Here is a 24,767-nt window from a genome sequence, read left to right on the forward strand (position 1 = left end):
CAAATCCTTCCCGGCCGATGTGGGTGGAACCACGCCGAGAAACCCAGTGGGAAGTGGCCTGATCGGAACAGCCTTAGGAGTCAGGAGTCGGATGAGACTTTGGTCGGGTCCATTTGGCCCGAAAGATGAGGCTGCGGATCCGATATCATGCCCGATGTGATTGATACGGGAGAGAAGAAGAAGAAGAAGAAGAAGAAGAAGAAGAAGAAAAAGAGTAAACCAGTGCTAGAGTGTTGACCCTTCCCTTGGGATGATTCCCGATCGGGCCGATCCATCATCAGGTCTACTACCCTCACTCGCTTCAGATGAGGATGTTCTTCTCTTTTCGGTAGAGATCTTTCAGGAGTTTTAATTGGTTCACACCCATGCTCTGACGGGTGAGGCGGTTGGGTAACTCGACGATCGCCCGTCGCATCAACGCCAGACCCATATGGCCGAAGAAGCCGACAATCCGCTCGGCAGAAGATTTGAGCATCGCGGACAACAGAGTGATGTGTGTTTCTTGAATCTCATCCGTTGGGACCGTGAGGATCTTGTGCATCGCATACCAAAACAGGGTGTTGGGAAAGGGGTTCCGACGCTGGGTTTTGCCAAAGTTGCGCAACGTCAGCGCCGCGAACCCAGCCCCCAGCGCGGTCATGCGGTCGGCATGGGCTTGTTCGGTGATGAAAGGGCCATCGGGGCCGTCCCGCCACCAGCCGATCGCTCGTCGGCCCGCTTCCGTCTTTTCGTTGCCGTAGAATCCCCAGAGCGCCGGACAGACGACGCGATACTTGGCCAAGAGAAGATCGACCATCTGGTGTCCCTTGTAGATGAACGCTTCCATCGAGAAGATCTGTGCAGCCACAATGCCAATCGGTTCCGCATGGCCGTGGTTGATGGAGGCCTCCGTAATGAGAGCCGAGACCAAGCACTTGGAGAAGATGTTCAGGGCGTAGATCAAGAGAGCCGGGACCTTGTTGTCGTCCGAGTTGGCAATGTCCGCCGGAGGGAATGCAAAGAACTGCCGCACATCCACCGACGGTTCCGCGATCGAGGCAGCCTTTTCTAGGGACGAGCGAATCTCTTGGAGCTAAATGTGGAAGATGGCTGGAATTAGCACTGACCAAAGATTGCCGCAGTTGGGGCCCGTACCTGAGTTTTGTTCGCTCCGGCACCTTCTCGCAGCTGACCAACACACTTTTTGATCGACCGACGGATGTCGCCCATGTTCTGCTTGACGGCGGCATTGGTCTTGCTCTCGTCTTTCAGATACTGTCGGAACTTCTTCAGGTGCTGGTGAAGCTCGACATAGCGGAGCTGCACCTTGGTCTCTTCCGCGGTCTGGCGGCCGCCACCAATCTGCTTTTGTTGTTCGGCTTGCGTCTTTTGCGCGGCTTCCGCCTTTCGCTGTGCAGCCTCTTGTTCCGCCTTCTGAGCCTCTGCCTGACGCGTTCGGTTTTCCTCTTCCAATCGTTCCTTTTCTTTTCGCTCCTTCTCTTCCTGTTCGGCTTTCCGTTTCTTCTCCGCTTCCTCCTCGGCCTTCCTCTTTGCCTCTTCCGCCGCCTTTCGCTCCGCCTCGCGTCGCGCGGCCTCCTCTTGCTCTCGCCGTAGCTTTTCGGCTCGTTCGCGTTCCAAGCGCTCGGCTTCCCGACGGGCCTCTTCCTCCTTGCGCCGCTTTTCCTCCTCTACCGCCCGCTGGTGGGCCCGTAGAGTTTCCTGCGCTTCTTCCCGCACCTGGTCATGGCGCGCCGCAACCTTGTCGAGGGCGGCATAGTGTATGGCTTCGCATTCACTGTCGATGCGGTCGAGCCGTTCGTAGAAAGTCTTGCGCTCCCATGCCTTCACTTGCTTCAGCTCGCTGCTGTGGATGTGGAATTGTTCAAGATCTCTCGACAGGTCCAGGAGTAACTGTTTTGACGGACTATCCAAATCCGCGGGATAGCTTAATCGGCCCATTATGAGAATTGTAAATTGGTTCGTCGCTGGACTGCTAGTAGCTTGTGCGACGCAAGGTTTGGCCAGAGGGATCGATGCGATGGAGGATTTGCAATGGTGGACTTGATGGCAGAGAGAGGAGGAGAGAGGGCCGTTGCCAAAGTCCACGGTCGTTGGAAGGTAGCAGGTAGGTAGGGACGTCGAGGTCGGGCGATATGCGAGACTTTCAGAACGTGATCTGCACTGGTAATCTAATCCATGAGGTGGATCATATCGAGCGGAGTGGTCTAGAGACAGTTGGGTCCAATTGGTTAGTCAAGTTTGATCTGAAGTGGAATTGCAATTTTTCAACTGTGAATAGCTTGTTGGATGCTGGCACGGGTTCAACCTTGAGCCTCAACGTTCACAAGGGTGAATAGGGCCGTCAGGCTATTTGACCTTGCAATCCCGAAAGTACCATGATTAATGAGCGTGGATTGCCAGAGTGGATTGCTCAAGATGAGACCGGCCAGACAATCGTAGAGTGCATGAGTACGTAAAGAAGAGGAGCTGAAGGCCTGATATCAACAAAGGAACAGCAATGAAAGCATGCCGCATTCGTCCAATGAGGCCGACGCAGGGAGAGTAAGTATTGTTGGACATAATTGATTGATGATCCACGCAAATGCAAGAACAAAAGACAGACGGAAAGACCAAATCAGCACTTTACCTTATTCTCCGAGGACTGAATGACGCATGGGGGACTTTGAAATGACTATCACCCCTGCAATAAGGCTCGCAAGGTTGCGGTCTCAATCATATTTACTGCGTTGAGTCGTATCGCGCGCTGTGTTTGAAGCCGGAAAAAGGTTCGACCTCCGTACCAATCAAAGAGAGAGCCTGGATTCCTTGGACTTCAGGAATCCAAGATTGGGCAAACAGCGCAAACACAACGACCTTAGCCCCTTTAGCTGGTAGTGGGTACCCCTGCTCCATAGTAGTTGATTCTTGACCACGAACGAAATCAGGACCGTTCCTCGGTCGGAGCTGTGGAGGCTGGGGGTTGTATGCATCATCATCATGGACATCATGAGCTTGAGCCTGATTCTCGAACGCGACCTAGCCTGTACTGTAGAATCCGTATCTGCCTAGGTATCTGGTTGGTCTCTTTTGAAAGTCCTGGACTCCTGACAAAGCATAAAAAATACGAGAAAGCGCCTCGTTAGTACACTTTCAATACGAGAACGATGTCACGAGTCCTGCTAAGGTGCTTCAGACAGCTCGAGTGGATCATCCAAGATAGGTCAGTAGCCAATCACCAGTGGGTTAACTTCAACTCTCCACCTGCGTATTGATACCAAATTACCAACCCGTACACACTGACCAACTGATTGTTCAAGTGGGCGGTTAAGGAGGAGTCCATGGCTTGGGAACTGAAAGGATTCCAGGTAGCTCTGAGGATAGAGATACAAATAGACAAGACTGCTCTTTCTCAATCAATGTTGCCGTCTGGGGAGTAGTTCCATGGAGTAATTGAAAAGAGAGAGAGAAGAGACTGGGTAAGAATGACCCTCTTCTGGTCCTATGGTACATCGAACAGCTAAGAGAGCCCGCCGAAGGGAACCCAGATGATCGCGCGGTCCCTCAAGTATGGTAAGTTTGGTTTAGTGACAGGTTAATCATTATTATCAGTTCTTCTCGCAGTTGTCCCAAGCTCCCTCTGTCTCCGTAGTACTCCCCCTCATGATTATTTGTAGGAGTTTTGGAGGTATCTGTTGATGTTCTTCTGGAATAGGGGGAAGCGAAATGAAAGAGAAACACTTCATCTCATCAGTTAGATAGTAGTAGTAGTAGTAGTAGTAGTAGCAGTAGTAGTAGTCTATAAACAAATACCTAGTCGGTAGAACACAGCCAGCATCCAATGCATATCCAACATCCTGATTCCAAGCCCAATTCTGTCTGCTCTCCCCACACCCAGATGCAGAGTACAGACCTCCCAACTGCTGGGAAAAACAGTAGCCAACTAGTCATATACTAGACTCAACTAGACCCATACTAAAAAGTGCTTCCTCTTCATCACCTTCATCTTCTCTTTTCTTCTTCTTCTTCTTCTTCTTCTTCTTTTCTCTTCCTTCTTCCCTTTTCACCTCTCCTCTATCCTTCTTTATCACCCCTCCTCCTCCTCCTCCTCCTCCTCTTCCTCCTCTTCCCACCCCCCACTACCATCATCGATCATCAACCATCGATCATCATTCCTTCATCCCCAAAGCAGACCTGACGCTCTTGAACAATCAATCATCAGTCTTGACGTTCTCTCTTTGAGATCAGAACTGCATTACTTTCACACCTTGATCACTTCTACCAGAGATTCCAAACTCCAGACAGCTCTCTCAGGGGGGAAGAGAGGTTAACTCAACGGCTCCTTATCCTGCCTCAGGCCGCTTATTATTCTTCACTCTTCCTCCACCCCCTTTTCTCCCTGTGCCAGTTTGGTCTTCACTGTGAGACTCCATTCACTTCCGCGCAATTCTACCAAATAGATCCATATTACTTTGGACAGACCACGAGGATCCTTCTATATATATCTACAGGAGAGAAGAACACAGCTACAAACAAAAAAAAAAAAGGGCCACCCTTTTTTTTTTCCCTGGAGAAGCAGCATCGAAAACTCGCCGACGGAGTGTGGTTAATCATCCTCCACTGCTGTCTCTGCTCGGGTCTTCCCCTCTCTCCACCACTCAAATCCCCCCCAGCTCCACCAGCTTCATCCTCTCCTTGGGAAATCACTGGTCTTCTGTTTCTCAGCGAGAGGCGACATTGATTCTCGTCCTCTCCACTCCGATCTTTGTTGGATTTGATTCCATCTCCTACCTTCCAATATCCAATTCGAAAATACTGGTTCCTACAAAGGAGATCTAATCGTCAGCTGGTCACCGCTTCCTTCATATGAAAAGAAATCTCCCGCTCCGTGCATAACCAAAAGAGAGGAGAGAGAGAGAAAAAAAAAGAAAGGCGAAAAAAAGACGTCATTTTCTCGGCTACAGAATCTCTTCTCTAGCTGAACGGTCATTCAAAGGCAAGATGCAATGATTCCCTCCTTCTATTATTCTCCCGGTTCCTGTCGTTTGAAGTCGACATTGCCGCTGCGGACTGCTTCAACGAACTTGTTCCTTCCGCTTGGTACAATCGTCGTTGATGTCACTTCTCGCCGGGCAGTCACTGATAGATAGCTTCCGTGGCCCCCCTCCGCTTCGTTTCTTTCCCCTATCTCACTCTGCTTTGGTTTCTTCATTTCCTCTCTCGCTCTAACAAAATCACAAAAAAAAAAAAATTTAAAATAATTCAATACTAATTCGTTCATCGTCTTCGTTTAGTATACTACAAAATTGCCTGTCGTTTTGTCCAACAAATTCCTGCCGATCGGCCTGTATCGCGGATAGCACCCCCACAGAAGTTGATCCGGTCACTGTCAACTCTCCCTTATACTCAAACCAGATCGTTCCCTTCAGGAATATTCTCCCCCTCCACCCGAGCAGTTCCTGCGTTGTTCCTCTGAGAAGATGGATCAACAAGGTCAATCCGGGGCTCCCGGCCCTGCTGGCCGCAAGCTCCATATAGCTCATAGGAGAAGCCCATCCGAGCTGACTCCGCTCATGAGTACGTGACAAAGTCTAAGAAACCAGCTTACCGAGCTACCTTCAATCTGATAAACGCTCGGATCGTTATGGCTAACGAAGGACATTCTGACGGCAGTGGAACAACTGGCGATTCAGCAACAGATTGAACTGCTTCAGCAGCAACAGCAACAAATTGCAGCAACACACCAACAATATGTCAACATGGGATTGTTACAGCCACAGCAGCTGGGCCAGGTTTCTGCATTCTCTCCTTCATTGCAGGGCGGTGCGTCGATGGGGGGTGTGTCCCCTCAGCTGAACGCCTTCCAATTCCCGCAAATGGCCCAACAACAGCTCGGCGTCCCCATGAACAACCCTAATCAACACTCACACCGGCGCAATCAATCTGCGCTCCCCGGTCTGGGCATGGGCCCTCCACCTGCTCCATCCTCCGGAGCTTCCGGATATTCTGACTACGGCCATCAGCAGGGTACGCATCAACAAAAAGAAAACGGGAATCATGGCCGTTCCCGGGGGCCCCCTGGCGGTGGTGGTCATCAGCGTCGTCACTCGCTTGCTCTCCCGGAAGCTAAAAAGGCTGCCGAGCTTGCTCAACAAAAACGAACGGCTTCCGGCTTCCAATTCCCCGGTCCCGGTGCTGGGGCCGTCTCGGAAAACGCATCGACCACGGAAGATAAGTCAGCCGCAGGCACATCACAAGCATCCCAGGGACTCGGTCTGCACCGGGCCGGCAATATTCGAGCTGGCGGCCATGGACGCAGTCAATCTGTGGCGGTTGGCGGTCCCCGGGGCTCGCTGTCGGGACGGGGCATGGGTGGCTTCCAGTTTCCGCAATCGAGCGATCTTGGTGGACAGTCGGACAATCAGCGGCGAAGTAGCCAACAGGGCCATGCACGAACCTCTTCGAGAAACTTTGACGGCAACTGGCGGCAGCCCAACAATCAGAACCAGGGACAGGATCAGCAAAAGAGTTTCGGTCAGCAGCAAGGCAACACGTTCCAGCCTGGTCACCGTGCCCGGGCGTCGATGAACCAGTCGATCGGCTCGATCGGCTCTTTCCAGTATCCAAGTCAGCCACAGCTGATCCAACTGCCTCAGGGTCAGGTTGTGATGGCACCACCCCAGATGTTCGGAGCTGGTCAGCAGCTGAGCCCATTGCAGATTGCGCAACTCCAGGCTCTGCAGCAGCAGAACGGCCAGTTGAGTGGTCAAGGTCTTGGTCTGGCCGCTAGTCAACACGCGCCGCCGCAGCTGTCTGTGCAACAGCAGCAGCAGCAGCAGCAGCAACAGCGCAAGACCCTTTTCACTCCGTATCTCCCCCAGGCGAATCTGCCCGCCCTGTTGAGCAACGGTCAGCTGGTGGCTGGTATTCTCCGCGTCAACAAAAAGAACCGTTCTGATGCCTATGTCACAAGCCCGGATTTGGATGCCGACATCTTCATCTGCGGCAGCAAGGATCGGAACCGTGCTCTCGAGGGCGATTTCGTTGCCGTTGAACTTTTGGATGTCGACGAGGTGTGGTCGCAGAAGAGAGAGAAAGAGGAGAAAAAGAAGCGCAAAGACATCACCGACGCTCGTTCTGGAAGCAACGCGGGCACTGACAAACTCTCGAGATCGGACTCTGGTGCCAATGGTGATCGTCAAGAAATCGGTCCCGATGGTAGCATCCGGCGCCGTGGCAGTCTCCGTCAGCGACCTACCCAGAAGAAGAATGACGATGTTGAAGTCGAAGGCCAGAGCCTTCTCTTGGTAGAGGAGGATGAGATCAGTGACGAACAGAAGCCCCTCTATGCAGGCCACATTGTTGCCGTGATCGAGCGTATTGCAGGACAGATGTTTTCTGGAACTCTGGGACTCCTTCGCCCAAGTAGCCAGGCCACAAAGGAGAAGCAGGAGGCTGAGCGGATGGCCAGAGATGGCGGCCACGGTCGTCATCACCAGGATCGCCAGCAGGATAAGCCCAAGATCGTCTGGTTCAAGCCTACCGACAAGCGTGTTCCTCTGATTGCCATCCCGACTGAACAGGCTCCCCGAGATTTCGTGGAGAAACATCAGGACTACGCCAATCGCATCTTCGTTGCATGCATCAAGAGATGGCCCATCACCTCGCTGCATCCTTTTGGAACTCTGGTGGAGCAACTGGGTGAAATGGGTGATCTGAAGGTCGAAACAGATGCCCTTCTCAGAGATAACAACTTCGGGGCCGATGAATTCTCCGAGGCGGTGATGAAGAGCATTGGTTGGGAGGACTGGTCCGTCTCGAACGAAGCCGAAGCTCTCCTCGCATCCCGCCGTGATTTCCGTTCCGAGACCACGTTCACCATCGAGCCGAATGGCGCCAAGGACCTCGACAATGCTTATCATGTCAAACGTCTGCCGGACGGCAAGGTGGAAGTCGGTATTCACGTCGCCGATATTGCTCATTTCGTCAAGGCAAACTCCTTGGTTGATCGGGAAGCAAAGAAGCGGGGCACGGCGGTTTACCTCATGGATCGGCTTGTTAACATGCTGCCTCAACGCGTCTCCACGGAGCTTTGCGCTCTTCTGCCCGGACAGGACCGCCTCACCGTCAGCGTCGTGTTCACTGCTAACCCAGAGACCGGGGCTGTTGACGAAGAGGTCTGGATCGGCAAAGGTATTATCAAGAGTGCAGGAAGGTTGAGCTACGACGACGTCAATACTGCCATCGGAGGCGAGTCCAATGTCCCCGTCGCTGGGGTCACTGCCGATATGATTCAGACGTTGAATGTCAGTTGTTCTATGTCTACATTGCTCGCCCCCCTGGAAGTATAATGCTAACATAACTCTTCTTTTTTAGGCCATTGCGGTGAAGTTCAGAGAGACCCGATTTGGTAATCGTGTTTCGAATTTGCCACCTCTGCGTCTGTTGTACCAGCTCGACGATGAGAATGTTCCTGTAGAAAGGAACATCTTCGACTCGACTGTCGCCCGCGAGTTGGTAGAGGAGTTGAGACACAAAGCCAACTTTTTTGTGGCCCGCAAGCTGGTCTCCGCTATCCCTGACAAGGCTCTCCTTCGTCGTCAGTCATCGCCCAATGCCCGTCGCCTTCAGTCCTTCATGGACCGGATGGATCGTCTCGGCTTCGACTTTGATCCGTCAAGTAGTGGAACTTTGCAGAGCAGTCTCTGTAAAGTGCAGGATGACGATCTCCGCAAGGTCAGTGCTGTGTTTTCCCCGTGGACATTAGAGAGACTAATCGAGAGCAGGGTATGGAAACGATTCTGGTCAAGGCTATGCAACGTGCGAAGTATTACGTTGCCGGCACTGTCCAGGATGAGCAGCGTCACCATTACACTCTCAACCTCCCGGTTTACACTCACTTTACCAACCCGTCGCGTCGCTATGCGGACATTGTTGTACATCGCCAGCTCGAAGCCGTCCTTTCCAACGGTGCGATTGACTTCCCAGATGACATTGAGACCCTGAGCAAGACGGCCGATCTGTGCAACAACAAGAAAGATTCAGCCCACAATGCGCAAGAGCAAAGTGTTCACATCGAGGCTTGCCGTAACATGGACAAGCAGCGACAGGAGATTGGTGGCGACTTGATCAGCGAAGGCATTGTTCTCTGCGTCTATGAGTCTGCTTTTGATGTCCTCATTCCCGAGTTTGGTTTCGAGAAGCGTGTCCACTGTGATCAACTGCCCCTCAAGAAGGCTGAGTATCGTAAGGAATCTCGTGTCCTGGAGCTCTATTGGGAGAAGGGTGTTCCATCCTCTGCATACATTCCTGAGGACGAACGGCCCAGGACCACCAACTCCCGCGCGGCCCAGGCTGCCGCCGCTGCGCGTGAAGCAGAAGCAGCCCGAGAGCGTGCCCGCGAACGCGACGAGGCAATGCGGAAACAGACCGAGACTGGTACCATGTCTGCGGATGATGTTGACGCTCTCTTTGACGATGATGATGACATCTCCGAGGTCACCGAGATGGCTGCAGGCGTCTCCTTGAACTCTGCCGCCGACCGATCGACCCAGAGCATGCCACCATCTCCCACGCGTAATGGTCATCACCAGCAGGGTCCCCATCGTACCCGGTCGGATCCCAAGATTGCAAGCAGCACTAGCGATGCACCGGAAGCTAAGTTGACGAATAAGGAGAAATATCTCAAGCTCTTCAAACTCCGGGAAGAGGATGGCGAGTACATTCAGGATGTTACCGAAATGGCTCGTATTCCTATCATTCTCAAGACCGATCTGAGCAAGAGTCCTCCGTAAGTATTTCCCCTTAGCGTCCTTCGACAGAAGTTTCCCCCTGGCTCACATATTATTGCTTCTAGTTGCCTTACCATTCGCTCTGTGAACCCCTATGCATTGTAAAAGGATGGCATTTCTATGTCACTTTGCTCGGATAGAATCGCATGTTTACAGTTCCGCATTTGGCACGCCGTCAGCGTCAGAGCGACCAGCACGTCGGAGTCAAATCAGTCATGCTTGTTATCACAAGTCTAAATTGGCTTAACCGACTTCCAGAAACATCATTGTGTGAATCTCGTCTCCCTGTTCTGTTACTATGGCTCTTAATCGGTGTAGCGCGTTTGCCTTTGTTTTTTTTGAAATTTTTGTTTGTTCCTCGGCCGCTTCGAGGTCATTTGGACTGTGATATCGGTCTGATCATACCTCTGCACAGTTCACTTTGATGAACATGTCAGCTTGACGTGTTTGCGCGCCTGTCTGCCATCGTCCTTTGCGAACAGCGTCAGTCCGGGGCCGAAAGGTTTCAACTGGCCAACCGCAAAAGATGGTAGCGAAACAGCGTTCTTGGAACTGGCTTGCTACAGGTGGATGGCTGACTGAAAATTTGTTTATCAACATTAGGTATTTGCATAACTTATTGGCGGGTTCGGATGATTTCATCCCGGGTGGCTTTTGTGTTGTCGACATCAGCGATGGTGCGCCGCATGCGTTAGTCTATGGTATTGCTAGCACAGTCTCAGAAGGCAGAATATACTATGATTGAAAGTGTACAACACTCACTCCGCGTTTGATATGCTGTAGAATATAGAAGGAGACCTCGCTGTTTAACAAAAATGATAGGAACTAAGGCGCCGACCCAGGAGCATTCTCATGATGCTCCGACTGATCCCAATATGCGACCATTCATCCTCCAACGCCATAAGCCAAAATATCATGGAATGCGATATGCCGAGTAAGTGATATGCAAAAAAAAAAAAAAACCTCCAAAAAAAAAGCCCAACCGATAAAGAGAGAATCCAAGTCCAAACACCAGCACGACAAGTTATAACCGACGAATGCCGATGCGCGGCTTCGCCTTCTTCATACTCGACGACGAGACCTTGCGCGAACCGGAGACAGCGCGTGCACTCGAGCCCGGCGGACCGGACACGGCCGTCGTAGGCGCAAGAAGCGCAGACGGGTAGTGCGGCGTGGCCTTCCTGGTGGGATGGCCGGGTCCCTTGGAGCCTGCGAATGACGAGGTGTGATTCTCCTTCCCGGGGTCGCGCGCGTTGAGCAGGTCCTGGGCGGGCTCGTCCTCGAAGATCTTGAGGACGTCGTCGCGGATGCGGCCGGAGGCGTTGACGCCCTTGTTGAGAAGGGAGAGTTTGGGGGATTTGCGCTGCGGGGAGGGGTCGGGGTCGTGCGCGGAGCGGGGGTGATTTGCGGCGATGTTCTTTTCCGAGGCGGTCATTTTGGGGTTCTCCCGGTGGTGGGATTCTGGGGAGTCCAGGTGGGGGTGTGGGGAGGCTGGGATTGTGTCTATGTCTGCGTCTGTACCTGTGTCGGGGGTCATGGTGAGGACGGAGAGGGGGCGTTTGCCGTGGGCGTTTTTGCGGGGGCTGGGCGGGGCGAGTTTGACGGGGGAGGGGGAGAGGGATGGGTTGTTTTCTTTGGTCGAAGGGGGGAGTTGGTCGTTTTCGTGATCGTTTTCATCGTCGTCGTCTGTGGCTGGGTGTTCTTGGGCGATGGGTCGTGGGGTGTGACTTGAGGATGGGCGTGCGGCTTCGACATCAGGGTGCGATGTGGTGGTCTTCTTCTTCATGGTGAGGGACTGGACTCGGGTGCCTTTGCGCGAGCGCAAACAGCGCGTGTCCTCGTGCTCTGGGATGAGGGTTCCAGCTTCTTCGCCGCGGGATTTCGCTTCGAGGACTGCAGTTTTCAGGTCTGTAGGGACCGGGGCGTGGATGGAAGTCATAAGCTTCGCTTGACGAGCGAAGGCATTGTAGTCTTCTTGCAGGAGAGCGCCGGCTGTCGAGTTCAGGGCGGAATCAGGGTTGGGATAGATAAGAAGGCAGGAGATGGTCTGTTCCACCTGGGTTAGACACAGGCAATTCTCTCTGTTTTTCGGTTTTCTGAACCGGTCTCAAGACTCACCACCAATACATCCTTGAGCGTCAACGTCGATTTCCAATCCCGTTTCAGTGTATCGACACACACCGCCCCTGTCGACTCCTCGACGTTTGGATGCCAGATGCGTGTCTTGAAGGTCGCCTTGGGCGGGCTCTTGGGATAATCCTCGGGCATTTTCAGGTGCAGTCGCCATAGACCCTGCGAATAGGGTGTGCCCTGCGGTCCAGCCAGCAGGGCAGTGAGCTGGGTTAGGTCATCGGATGAGGTGTCTTCGGGAGGCAACAGGAAGTTTGGAGGGAGGCTCTCGTGAAGACCAGCATGATCTGCAGCGAGACGACGAAAACTTGAGCGCTGTATTGGGAGGCGGCTTAGTATTGTTTCACTAATGAATGATTTCTCAACGACTCACCATCGTATTTCTATGTCCTCCACCGACTTTCTATCACCTAGCAACCAGGGGAGATAGATCCGTCCAGGATGATGTCAAGCAATGAGCAGTCTTCGATGGCTTCGCGACGGTAGCAAGAAAAGAGAAAAGAGAAAAAAACAACCGTCAATTGTAGACAGGGCAATGTCAACCACAGGCTTTGTCTCCCTTCTGTCCTATTGTCCCTTTCCTGGTGTCTGGCTGTTGTCTTTTGTTTTGATGATGGTCAAGGCGGATGTCAAAAGGCTAGTCCCAGAATGGCAACGCCCCTCAAGGCCATCATGACTCATGAGAAATGCTCTCACGTGACTGGAGCGTGTCATGTCTCGCGTTTTAGGAAAGGTAAAGCGAGGACCTGTGAGTTTCCTATTGCGGTATAGTCTTCTGATATACCATTGTATAGAATATAGAGTATAAACACCACCCTTAGTATGACCTCCAGTATATATATATATATATATATAGAGGATAGCTTCCTTAAAACTGCGTAGATACATTCCTTGACTAGCTGCGAGAAGTCAACATGCCACTTTTTTGGCCTGTCACAGTGTGCATCGAATAAGCTGCGTACCCTTTTCCCGCGAGCAGCAAATGCGCCTCAGACATATACCTATACCAAACAGGCAGTAGATACGCCGCCAGCACAACACACATATTAAGGGTTGGAAGTGTAATAGACTTGATTGTATAACGCCGGGCGCCTTGCAGCATATAGCGCACCATCTAAAAAGAAATAACCTCCCATTTCGATACTAATCCTCACCCACTCCGGCCAGCAGAGTGCGAATGAGAACGCGAATGTGACCTCGAATGCAACCGAGCCCCATGCTTCGAGCTCAAGCGCCTTCCATGCCCATGGGCATGTCTATGCCGGCGCCCTTGCCCTTGCTCCAGCCCAGCTCCACCAGCACCAACTTTACCCACCCCCCTCGTCATAATCCCAACGGACACCAAAACAATCGCCGCAAGCAACTCGGGGAGAAACCCCAACACCACACGAACAGCCAAACTCCCTGTCGTCGGGTTGAGATCCGCGCGCTGCGTTGATTCCGCGACAAGCATGTAGATCACCGAGATCTCGACGAGGGGAAGAGCGATGAGGGTGCCGGTTAGGAGCTGTGTTTCGGGTAGACAGTCTTGTGTTAGCTATCCAACCCAGACAATGTCAGCGATCAGGGAAAAGGAAGGGACGAACATACCAAGCCCCCCGGTGCATCTCGGTTTCCACCACTTTTCCACCCCCTACCCCTCCCATTCCAAAGCGTCCACAGCCCCCACAAAGCGAGCAGACCCCACACAACCTCCAACAGCGCCATACCGACCTTGATGTCGGATAAATCACTGTCCTTGGGCATATCGCCCAACAACCCGCCAGCACCAACCCCAACCATTGCCACCCCCGTCGCGACGAGGACATGGATGAGCGCCATGAATGCCCATTCGGTTCGTTTGCTCGGGGATAGCCAGTAGATTCTCCTATATCACAATGAGAACATATGAGATATTGGTCTTTTCGTGCTCCTGAATGAGTGGCAGGAGAGAAGGCTTGGTGTTGGGTCAGTCTTTTGGGTAACGTACGCCTCATGCAACATCCCGTCTATCGAAAGCAGCAGCGGCGAGAGCCCGATACTGGATATTATCTGGGAGCCTGTGTTGTGCGGGTCGTTGAGGCCCATGGCGGCGCCGGTTATGCGAAGGATGCAGAAGGCGAGGAGGTAGAGCCAGGCAGGGAGGCCGTGGCGGCCATGGCTGTAGAGGAGGTAGAGGGTTGGAAGGGTTAGGGGGGCGTAGAGGACGAGTTGGGCGATGAGGAGGCCGGATGTCATCTTCAGTGTAGGAGAGGAGGGAGTTGATGTGGTGTAGGTTGGGAGAGAGATGGGGGGGGGATGGATTGGGATAGAGTAGTCTAGTAGTAGATAGAAGATATAGTATCCATCTTAGGCAACAAGACTAGGCTGAGACGCTACTAAACGAGACCGAGCATCCTTGTCTATCAAAGCCAATCATCTGCGAGGCATCAATGCGAGGAGCCATCAACGAAATCCAAACAGGCAATGCAGACCAAAGCTTAAACCAAATAAGATCAGCTTAAGCGCCCCCACCGTTCTCCTTCTTGCCGCCTTCAACCAAAGAAAGATACCTCCCCAATGCTGTAATAGGAAAATAAACCCGATACAGCGTATAGGAGATGTAGAAATGGTTCGGGAACCCCGTGCTCGTGAACTCGCGCTCTGTCCACGCCGCCGCCCCACCTTCACCCTTACTCAAAATATCATCCTGCGTATCCACCAGATGCCTCACCCCGCGCTGCACCGACCGATCCTCGCCCCCGCAAACTGTCAAGAGACCCATAAGCGCCCATGCCGTCTGCGAGGGCGTGGAAGGCCCACACCCGGCCCGCCAGGGCTCGCGGTACGAGAGGACGGATTCACCCCACCCGCCGTCGGAGTTTTGGATCTGCCTTAGCCACTTCACGGCACGAGTCGCCATGGTGTCTATTTCCGGCGCGAACGTCGGGTCGTGCTTGAAATACTGCAGCCCGCAGAGAACGAGGCATGTGCCATAGACATAGTTTACCGCCCACCGGCCGTACCAGGCGCCCGTGGCTTCCTGGGTGCGGATGAGGTAGGGGATTGCGCGGGCGCAGGCGGTGTTGATGATTTTGAGGAGGTGTGAATCCGCTGCTGCATCCCTCTCGCCATCTGGATATCCGTATTTCTCCCCCTTCTTCCCGGCCTTCTCGGCCGGAAGCATAAGCAAATCGCGCAACATTCCCAAACACTCAATCGTCCGCCCCGTCACATCCGGCGTACTCGGATCACAAAGACTTTCCATATCGCTGAACGGGATCTTGTTCAGAAACAGCCGGTTATTCTCATGGTCGAACGCCGCCCACCCGCCATCGGCATTCTGCATGCCTACAATCCACAACACCGCATCGCGCACGAGCCTCGACCGCGCGGTGGCCGGGTCATGCGTCAAAAATGCTAGAACCGCCGCCGCCGTATCATCGATATCCGGGTACCACGTGTTAGAGTATTCGAACGCCCACCCACCGACGGGGATGTTGGGCTGGTAAACACGCCAGTCGCCCTCGGGGCCGCGGTGCTGGTTCTCGGCCGTCCAGGCCAGGGCGTCGGCGATGCGGGGGTCCGATTTTATGCCCAGGGAGGCGGGAGTATCTTGCAATGCGCGGATCATGAGTACCGTGTCCCAGACGGGGGAGATGCAGCATTGGAGGCGCTTGCCACGGTTGTCTGTCCAGGTGAAGCGTTCGATGGCCGCTAGACCAAGCTGGATCGGCTCATCGTGTAACTTGTACCCTTCGAGCCAAAGGGCCTTGATGCCAGCGTGCATGGGCGGGATGATACCTGCCCAGTCGCCGGCTTTCTCCTGGTGCTGTAGGATCCACTGTATACAGCGACGGCGCGCATAACCTCTTGTGGGGCAGCGGCGGAGGCCGCCGAGGTAAGAGAGGGCTTTGTCGAGGATGGTAAAGACAAAGGAGAGGGGGTCAGTGGGGTCTAAGGAGCCGTAGGGGAGGGGCTTTGTGGCCGGGTCGAGCCAGAGCTCATCCAGGAATGGGTTTTGCTTGTGTAGCCCGTTGGGGAGCGGGTAGAGGGGTCTGTGGTGGGCGATTATAAGCAGCGGGACGACGTTGCTGCGCGCCCACGAGGCAAGGCGGTAGATGCTGATGGGGAAGTGAGCGGGGACAAGAATAAACTCTGCGGGCAGCTGGGGTATGGCAGTCCAAGGGACGAGACCGAACTCCGCGAAGAAGATGCGGGTGAACATGCGCATCTTGGAGAGCCCGCCGGCGGCCCGGATGAAGGTTCGCGCTTGGAACAGCTCAGGGCTGTCCGGGGACATTCCTATGATTCTCAGGGCTAGGTATGCCTCTGCGCTTGTGGAGACGTCGCCGGGGTAGTTGGGTGCGATGCCCCAAGAGCCGTCGGCGTTTTGCTGCGAGAGCAGCCATTGGCGGTATTGGCTACCTTCGTCGGGGTCGATGTGTTGGTAGAGAACGTAAAGAAAGAAGATGTGCTCGCAGGTCACGGTCACGTTAGACTCGAGCTCGCCGCACCAGTGGCGGTTGGAGATGATCTCCCAGGCGTAGCTTGTTGCTTTGGTCAGGGCCGTTCTGGCTTGGGCTTCGAGGGGCTGGCTGGCTTCTGTAGTTGCCATGGTTGCCGTAGTCGCCATAGTCGTCAAGGTTGCCATTGTCAGTGATACTGAGCAAAAGAAGCAGGGTGATTAGCAGAGACCCTTAAGTACTTGATCAGCCGCCCCGTTCCCCTCAGAACTAGACCAGCCCGGTCATCATCACCTGCATAAGCGTACCATCATTGGGGGCCTAGTCTGTTACCTTGGTTCTTCTCCATCCCAGGCAAGGGCCTAATCCTTACAATCGTCACGACATCAGCTTGCGACGAGGCGGGCTGTCTGGATATCTATTGGATACTTCCTTATCACATCCAACATCCGTAAATAACTCACGGGAATGGAGCAGATTGGGCCGAAACCTGTACCGCGCGTGTCAGCTTTCCTCTGGTACAAGAAACAGTACGATACCGATATCAACCCTAATCCGGACAGGGCGAGGGGGCGGGAAGGCTATATAAACTTACCACCATTCACCATCACATCCACCACATCACTTATCCAGTTCAACCCCTCCTACCTAATTTCAAGCCTGTACAGAACAATCGCAATCATGTATACAGCCCTTTACCTAGCCGTCTTCATCGCTGTTTTCCACTACACCATCGTGCTGGCAATCAACCACCACCGTACCCGCAAGACCCTATCCCAGCTCGTAAAAGCCCACAATTGCTCCTCCCCCAAGACCGAACGCCCTTGGGACATCCTGGGTCTGATCAAAATCTACTCCTCGACCAAACACCTGCTCAACGAAACCGCGCTGAGCAACGTCTCCGCCCTCTTCGTACGCTACGGCGACACCTACGCCTCCCGCATCCTCACCCAGCGGGTGTACTTCACCTGCGACCCACGAAACATTAGGCATATCCTGATCAATAGGTTCAGCGATTTTGACGCCTCGGATGTGCGCGCCCATCTCTTCGCCCCGATTACGCCGCACGGCATCTTTGCTGTGGACGGGGCGGAGTGGAAAGAGGCCAGAAGTTTGTATGCGGACATCTTCTCTGCAACCAGGAAAATCTTTGATCTGCAGTTGCAGGAGGATGGGTTCCAGGGCTTGATTAAGCAGATTCCGCGGGGCCAGGCAGTGGACCTGGCGCCGGTGTTTCTGAAGCTGGTACTGGATGTGAACAGTGCTTTTGCGATGGGAACTGGGCTTGAAACGCTCAATCAGGATCAGTCACCGGAGAAGAAAGAAGTGGCCGAGGCGCTAATGTACGCAAAGAAGATTATGGCGCGGGACGGGTTTCTGGGCCCGTTGCATTATCTCCTAAGTCGCAAGGACTTTTATGCGGCTTGTGAGACTGTCAAGGTGTATGTGGAGAAGGTTGTGAGGAAGGAAATGGCGGCGAGGGAGTATCGAAAGCAGTCCAATGCAGCCACAGTGGATGACGAGCGTCAGAAGCGAACGCAGAGTCTGCTGTCGCGGATCCTGGATCATACCAACGACGTCCCTGCTATCCGTGACGCGGTTGTCACAATCCTGATTGCGGGCACAGACTCGGTGGCCAGTATGTTGTCCACTACGTTCTTTCTCCTCGCACGCCATGAGCGCGTGTATGCAAAGCTGCGCCAGGAAATTCTGGACACGATAGGCACCGAGCCACCGACATACGACACCATCAGGAAGGCCACTTATCTCCGCTATGTTTTCAACGAAGGTGCGTCAGCGTACTTACCTGGAAATACCAGGTGTACATACGTGGATACACCAGGCCAGCTGACTGAATCTCCAGCAATGCGCGTCTACCCGCCAGTCCCCTTCAACGCCCGCACCGCCAACCGGGACACATACCTGCCAGCGGGTGGAGGCCCAGACGGGCAATCCGGTGTGCTCATCCGTAAGGGCCAGCGGGTCATCTTTGCCTCGTGGGGCAGCCACCGCAGTACGCGCTCATTCGGAGCTGACGCGCTCGAGTTCCGGCCGGAGCGATGGGAGGGGCTGAAGAGTGAGTCGTTGGGGTACATCCCCTTTAGCGCGGGCCCGAGGGTGTGTCTAGGCCGTAAGTGATAATCCTTCCATAGATTGCTGTTTTGTTGATGGTGACGATGCTGATAGCAATGGCGATGGTGGTAGAACAATACGCGCTGCTCGAGGCCTCGTACGCGACGATCCGGATCATTCAGACTTTGAGCGGCTCGAGAACAGGGATGTGCGCCCGTGGATGGAGAAGATTGGCTTGAACTTGTCGAACAAGAATGGGGTGCTTGTGGAGTTGGTGCGCTGAAGACGTGGAATACGGCGTAAGCGTAATTAGTGAGACGACTGAGGGCAGTTAGAAGTCAGTGAGGTAGCCAATTAGGCAGACCCCACATCCCCTCGACGACTACTTAATATCATTGGTAGCACCCTTGTACAAGCTTTGCCCAGTCTGCTCAAGCTTGCGCAAGCCTTGGTAGGGACCGATCGATATCACCGGCGCCAACACGTACAACCCCTCTATTTGATTTTGGTCCCCAAATGCGAGATTATATTGCATGATCACGACAAGAATGGCTAGATGAGAGGTCAAGACTGGAGATTGACGCTGAGACCGAGACCAAAACCGAGACCGAAACCGAGACCGAGTATCCCTGTCGCGCATAGCGCTGTAAGCATGGCATCCTGGGCGAGAGCTAGTATATTTTCGATAGAGACAATGGGGAAGCAGACATATCTCCGACTCTCCTGTCGGGCGATGGTGTATGGTAGAATTTAGAGAATATCAACTCTCTTGCGTGCATGCTGGGTGAACTGAATATCATAATTCCCTCTAAACCACACTGCAGACAAGATGGCCACTCCAACCAAAGAAAAGAGTAACCGCCTCAGTGACGCCGAGATTCTATCCGACCTTCAAACGTACAAGCCCGTCACAGATTCAGACACCCGCAACGTCTGGGCCTTCTGGGACAAAGGCCTATCCAACAGCCCCGAATGGAACCAGCGCAATGTCATTAGCTGGGTTCGACGGCTCAGTCCCAAATGGACAGTCCGAGTCTTAGACCTCGTCAAGGGCTCGCCCAACCATGTGTCCCAGTATATTCCCCGCGAAATGCTCCCAGATGTCCTCTGGAATCGAACAATGACCGGCCCTCATGTAGGACAGCATAGCTCTGACCTTATCCGCCTGCCGCTGCTCTACCTCTATGGCGGAGTGTGGCTTGACGTCGGGATGCTTCTGTTCCGGTCGCTGGACGCCCTGTGCTGGAATGCCCTGGAAGATCCCGAGACTCCGTACGAGGTGGCGGCGTTCAAGGTCTCCATGGGCCCCGAGATCTCCTTCTTGTTCAATGGGTTCATTGCGGCGCGGCGGGGAAGTCTCTGCATCAAGTATTGGCTTGAGATTTTCCGCACGCTGTGGGATGGAGCAACGAGCTGTGCGGGGATGCATTCACACCCGCTGCTGGCGCATCTGCCGGTCTATGAACCACCCTCGTTGAACGGAAAGCGCCCACCGTTCATGTATGCGCAGTTTGCAGATTACCTTGCCCAGGTCTTTTGTCTGGAACGGCTTAGGCATCTGGTTGATTCCAAAACGAGATGGGACGGACCAAAGTTCTTTGAAGAGAAGGTTTTGCTATTTGAATGTGTGACAGAAGCGTACTGGGCGCAGAGATTGACGGACTGGAACGGGAGGAAGCAGTATGAGTTGTTGAACCTGCCACGTGGGGAGGACAGTTTGGACAATGAGGGGGCTAAGGAGGCTGAGGCACTTGTCCAAGGTGTGCTGAGCATGTCCTCGACAATGAAGGTGTCGCATGGCCTTGTTACTGCAGGCCGAGAGTATTTAGCTGAGATATGGGACAATCCGGAGAACCATGACGCGGATATCAGACCAGGGACGTTTGCAGCGTACTTACGAGAGGCCAGCGAGACGTTTGAGCAGACAAAAGAGCTGGTGCCGCTTAAGATGCCTGTGATCGAGAAGGCGCTGCTTCGGGCGGGAATCACAGAGGTGGCTGGATAGGGACTTGTGTTTGCTGTGTGGCATGAGATATAATTATTTTCACAGGCCAGGACATTAGGTGTTCCCACTGGGCCGGAAGAATTCGTTGAAGAGCCATAATGTATTTGTGTGCAGTGTCTCCAATCCACCATATGTCGCGTAATGGTGCCGACAAGGCGAGAAAGTAGGCTAGAACCACCGAAGCGCGCGGCCTCCTCTTCTCGAGTAGGTCAATAAACTCAGTTGTCACGAACAAAGGGAAGACCATGAGCCGGCGACAGCTGATTTGCGGATGTTCCTTTGCTTCCATGGCCAGCCAGGTGGCGTTGATATGCGCGACGGCCCCACGATATGCTTCTAGCGCCGTCTCGTCATCCTTGTCGTCGGGCACAGTCGGAAGCAGGAAGGAAAATGCTCCAGCATCAGAATTCGTCCGCAAGGGGATAGGAAAGGTCTCTGTAATACACCAGATATTCGCGGGATGAGTATTACGCCTGATAATCTCCAAGGCCGCATCAAAGACGGATACCGACCCGCGCACTAGATGCATCCATTCATTTACCGATTTGTAAGAAGCAACAGGACGATCCTGTAGGGTAGCAAATTCACCGACCAGTAACAGGATGCTCGTAAAGCACACCGCATCCGCAGTCTGCGGAGTCATGCCACCAATACAGAGTCGATGTTCGCGCAAAGCCTGCTCGAGGTAAATGCAGTGGATGTCCGGCAAGCTAGCTTCGTTTGGGTTGGCTTTGAACAGATGCAGGGCGGAGATTGCGAAGACGGCGTGCAGGAGCGGTTTGTAACTGAAGGCGAGTCGGGGCACGTCGATCGACCAACAGTCTTTGATACGCTTCAGGTGGGCCCCGGGCATAGTAGCGCTGGTAAATAGAGTAAAGTGATGCAGCAAGCGCAGCCCCATGTGTTCGTCATTACTGGAATCCGATGGACTGGGCCCGAGTGGGCGAGATTGAATCCAGGTTGAGAGGGGCATCGCTCCTGGATCCTCCGCAGGCCTGTCATAAACACAGGGGACCCCATGACGATGGCAGTCGCGACACACAGGTCGCGCTTCGTCACACTACATCAGTCAGGCCAGATTTTGTAGCAACTGAATGGATTCCCCCTACCTTTACTCGTCGGGCGCGACATCGCTGACATCCAGTCCTGGACTTGCGGTGGGCGAGACGGGGGCCTTTGCGCTTCTCGCGGTTGGACGAGTCCCCTTCGCTTTGGGGGTGGCCTTGTGGCGAAGAGGACGAGTTACTGTCTGGGATGGCCGAAGTCATGGTGCCTCGGCCTCACATTTCATGGTGATGGAGTTCCAGAGCAGCGATGACATATTATGGGCTCTCTCGGATTGAGTGAAGAGAGCGAAGCCTTCCTCAGCGGCTCGCAACTCCCACTTGTCTAGCGGGAGCCACGATTTCCGAATGGTTGGCGGTGTGGCTACTTGTCTCAAAAGATGTAAGATGGCCCAGGAGGAGTTACAGGGAGCATCCAGACCACCGTTCATTTCAGACTACCCCCATTTCTCAACAGATGCTGACACTCCCTAGCCTGAAAACTGCCCATTCTCTCGCATGCTTTACTTCTTAGCATAGTATCTTGACAGAAAAGTCACTTAACATATTCTAGGTATGTCTCAAGACTGCCTCAATACTTGTCTATAGGAGTCATGTTCCAACATCTGTCATGCTAAGAGCTCTTTATCTAAGGCTTCTTAGTTTATATACTTATAATATTATAGAATATTTAGATCTAAATGATCTCTTTCTCTTTAAGCTAAAGATTATCTAATTCTAAGATAAAATTAATATTATTATAATACTGTAAAATCGGTATAATATCTGATAGATGGTAATAGATCAGTGTGAAGGGATCATAGGGTTATATTGCTGTCAATAGGAGAACTAATTACTAGTCTATGGAATCTTCCTCTACCAGTAAGGTTTTACACTAGGCCATTATATGCTAAACTAGCCCTATAATTTACTAGGGTATAGCCTTAGTACCTTATCTAGCTTATTTAGTAGAACTATTCTCTAATACTATTTTTAATAATTACCTTCTCTCTCTATAGATTATAGCTCTATAATTAATTTTACTTAGTATATAGTCTTTAATTTACTAGCTTACTAAGTATAGGTTAATTCTCTAGGTTCTTTAATAGCTATATAGCTTCTAATTAGTTAATTTATTCTAGGGTAGCTAGTTCTATAGCTCCTTTATTAAGTATAAGATTATATTAATCTTATAATATTTTTTAATTAGTTATTATAGTAGGAGCCTATAAAGTTATGGATTTTCTATTATTCTAGTTATTTAAATGTCTTTATTATTACTAATTCTAGATATTTAGCTTAGAGAGATAGAGCTTTTAGTTAGTTTTAGTAATCTAATTAGCTAAGGGTCTATTAGTCTATAGTATTTTTGTAAGGCCTCCTAATAGTATTAGTAAGATATCTATCTTACAGTCTGAGGATAGAGACCCTATAAGAAGATATTAACTATATATATAAGTAGGAGGGGCTATATAGGTATAATCTCTTATAGAGACTCTTAGAATTACTACTAGTACTTCTAGAGAAGAATAATCTTATAAAGAATATTATAAAGAGTCTATAGGACTCTTCTATTATTATATTATAATTAGGTTAGAAGTTAAATATAAGATTACTAGATCTTATATATAGAATATAACTAGTATAAAAGAATAGATACTATATAGCTTAGATTTTAAGAATTTAGATAATTTAGTAGATTAATACTAGGTTAGGTTTCTTCCTCTATAAGGGAGAATTTACCCTAATCCTCTGCTTAGTAAGGGCTGATGGAGATACCCTTACATAGGTAAGATAGATATCTTACTAATACTATTAGGAGGCCTTATAACTGCCCCCCCCCCTGTAAGGATCTCTAAGAGAGAGAGAGAGATGCCTGAGCTACCTAGTATACTACTATATAGGTCTGGATCCATGAGTTGTCTGGCAACTTGCGGTAATGTTGGTCTTTTAGCCTTATGGTCTGTTAGAATCCAGCTAGCATTCTTATACCCCCCTGTAAGGATCACAAAGGTCTATTATGTATTATATTAAAGCTACCTTTATAGAGGAACCTACTAATAAGAAGGCTCCTTATAAGAGATTATATAAATAGTTATATAACCTATAAAGATATAAACCCTGCCTATAATTACTAAACTCTAAAGTTTAGTAATAATATCTTTAAATAAGAATATCTATATTTAAATCTATTTATAATTATTCTTCTTTTATACTAGTTTCTAATTCTTATAGATTATAGATCCTTATATTTTATTACTTAACCTTTAAAACTAGTCTATTAAGAAAATAATATTATAAAAGAGGTTAGTTAGACCTAAACTATTTAATAAATCCTTCTCTATAATTATATAAAATTAAATAATAGAAAAAGAGATAGCCTATAAAGAGAAAGACTCTAAGAATAAGCTAGATTTATAAAACTTCTTTATTTTAATAGACCTAAAGTTAACTAGGGCAACCCCTATAAGAGAGTATTTATAATAGAAATTATAGCTCTTATAAGAAATCTAGAAGCTTTATAATAATCTAGATATAGGCCTTAGAAAATACCTATAAAGCTAGGAATAAAAAAAAATTATTCTTACTATCTATAAAGAAGACTAATATCTAAATCTAATCCTTACTTAAGTTAAAGAGATATTTAATCTATAACTATATAATATATTAAGCCTTTATTATAAGTTAGGAGTCTACTATAGAAGCTAATAACTAGAATAAGAAGAAATATATTAAAGTTATAATAATCTATTTAGATTATATTCTCTCTAATCTTTAGTAGAGTAAGATATCTAAGAACTTTTATAATTAAAAAAAAAGGCCTCTATACTTTCCTAGAATTATAACTAGATAATTTAGAGAATTATAAATAAAAAGTATAATTATAAATATTTTAGATAAGGCCCTATAAAAGAGAAATAGACTATATATACTAATAGAGATAATATAAGTAATAGATTAAAATTAGAGATAATATAAAGAATATAAAGAAAGTATAATTATATCTCTTCTTTAAGTTTTTCTTTATAGTATTTAAGTAGAAAGTCTATAAGTATTTAGAATTCTTAAAATCTAAGAAAGAGATAATCTTTCTATTTATAAAGCTATATCTAAGTATAGAATAAAATACTTATTAAGATCTCTTATATAGAGATAAGGATTATTACGGCCCTAGGAACTTAGAGAAGTCTCTTATAAATTATATTATTATTAAGAAGATAAAGATAATAGAACCTATTATAATAACTTTATTTATAAAGAGATAAAGCCTATAGTCTTATATCTTTAGTATCTTATAGATCTACTTTAATTATAATAAGGAAGG

General features: G+C 50.6%; 8 protein-coding genes across 8 annotated transcripts, besides 10 other annotated features; 3 read left to right on the forward strand and 5 right to left on the reverse strand.

Annotated features, from left to right (window-relative positions):
- Positions 1-172: 172 nt before the first annotated feature.
- Positions 173-213: a microsatellite.
- Positions 173-214: a microsatellite.
- An 87-nt stretch (positions 215-301) lies between these two features.
- On the reverse strand, positions 302-1,938 carry ACLA_024240 (putative RNA export mediator Gle1; the record flags this gene model as incomplete). The annotated part of the gene is made up of 2 exons (XM_001269134.1): positions 302-1,072; positions 1,135-1,938. 2 exons carry the CDS (start codon positions 1,936-1,938, stop codon positions 302-304), a joined length of 1,575 nt encoding a protein of 524 aa, XP_001269135.1.
- Positions 1,939-3,735: 1,797 nt separating this feature from the next.
- Positions 3,736-3,774: a microsatellite.
- Positions 3,736-3,775: a microsatellite.
- Positions 3,776-3,976: 201 nt separating this feature from the next.
- Positions 3,977-4,033: a microsatellite.
- Positions 4,034-4,068: 35 nt separating this feature from the next.
- Positions 4,069-4,101: a microsatellite.
- Positions 4,102-5,735: 1,634 nt separating this feature from the next.
- On the forward strand, positions 5,736-9,872 carry ssdA (mRNA-binding translational repressor SSD1; the record flags this gene model as incomplete). Its single annotated transcript, XM_001269135.1, has 4 exons — positions 5,736-8,282; positions 8,353-8,712; positions 8,763-9,766; positions 9,833-9,872. The coding sequence occupies 4 exons, from the start codon at positions 5,736-5,738 to the stop codon at positions 9,870-9,872; spliced, it is 3,951 nt and encodes a 1,316-aa protein (XP_001269136.1).
- Positions 6,794-6,825: a microsatellite.
- Positions 9,873-10,791: 919 nt separating the features above from the next.
- ACLA_024260 (putative ubiquitin conjugating enzyme E2) lies at positions 10,792-12,273 on the reverse strand (the record flags this gene model as incomplete). Its single annotated transcript, XM_001269136.1, has 3 exons — positions 10,792-11,823; positions 11,886-12,212; positions 12,271-12,273. 3 exons carry the CDS (start codon positions 12,271-12,273, stop codon positions 10,792-10,794), a joined length of 1,362 nt encoding a protein of 453 aa, XP_001269137.1.
- Positions 12,274-12,730: 457 nt separating this feature from the next.
- Positions 12,731-12,752: a microsatellite.
- Positions 12,753-13,124: 372 nt separating this feature from the next.
- ACLA_024270 (uncharacterized protein) lies at positions 13,125-14,114 on the reverse strand (the record flags this gene model as incomplete). The annotated part of the gene is given in 4 exon segments (XM_001269137.1): positions 13,125-13,202; positions 13,213-13,404; positions 13,488-13,764; positions 13,867-14,114. 4 exon segments carry the CDS (start codon positions 14,112-14,114, stop codon positions 13,125-13,127), a joined length of 795 nt encoding a protein of 264 aa, XP_001269138.1.
- A 262-nt stretch (positions 14,115-14,376) lies between these two features.
- On the reverse strand, positions 14,377-16,509 carry ACLA_024280 (squalene hopane cyclase afumA; the record flags this gene model as incomplete). The annotated part of the gene is made up of 1 exon (XM_001269138.1): positions 14,377-16,509. The coding sequence occupies one exon, from the start codon at positions 16,507-16,509 to the stop codon at positions 14,377-14,379; it is 2,133 nt and encodes a 710-aa protein (XP_001269139.1).
- Positions 16,510-17,002: 493 nt separating this feature from the next.
- On the forward strand, positions 17,003-18,677 carry ACLA_024290 (cytochrome P450 monooxygenase afumB; the record flags this gene model as incomplete). The annotated part of the gene is made up of 3 exons (XM_001269139.1): positions 17,003-18,110; positions 18,186-18,398; positions 18,475-18,677. 3 exons carry the CDS (start codon positions 17,003-17,005, stop codon positions 18,675-18,677), a joined length of 1,524 nt encoding a protein of 507 aa, XP_001269140.1.
- A 302-nt stretch (positions 18,678-18,979) lies between these two features.
- Positions 18,980-19,017: a microsatellite.
- Positions 18,983-19,014: a microsatellite.
- Positions 19,018-19,223: 206 nt separating the features above from the next.
- On the forward strand, positions 19,224-20,399 carry ACLA_024300 (glycosyltransferase; the record flags this gene model as incomplete). The annotated part of the gene is made up of 1 exon (XM_001269140.1): positions 19,224-20,399. One exon carries the CDS (start codon positions 19,224-19,226, stop codon positions 20,397-20,399), a length of 1,176 nt encoding a protein of 391 aa, XP_001269141.1.
- Positions 20,400-20,453: 54 nt separating this feature from the next.
- ACLA_024310 (Zn(II)2Cys6 domain-containing transcription factor afumD) lies at positions 20,454-21,300 on the reverse strand (the record flags this gene model as incomplete). Its single annotated transcript, XM_001269141.1, has 2 exons — positions 20,454-20,567; positions 20,644-21,300. The coding sequence occupies 2 exons, from the start codon at positions 21,298-21,300 to the stop codon at positions 20,454-20,456; spliced, it is 771 nt and encodes a 256-aa protein (XP_001269142.1).
- Positions 21,301-24,767: the final 3,467 nt, after the last annotated feature.

Source organism: Aspergillus clavatus, genomic scaffold (genome assembly GCF_000002715.2).
Source record: "Aspergillus clavatus NRRL 1 1099423829805 genomic scaffold, whole genome shotgun sequence".
Classification (NCBI taxonomy): domain Eukaryota; kingdom Fungi; phylum Ascomycota; class Eurotiomycetes; order Eurotiales; family Aspergillaceae; genus Aspergillus; species Aspergillus clavatus.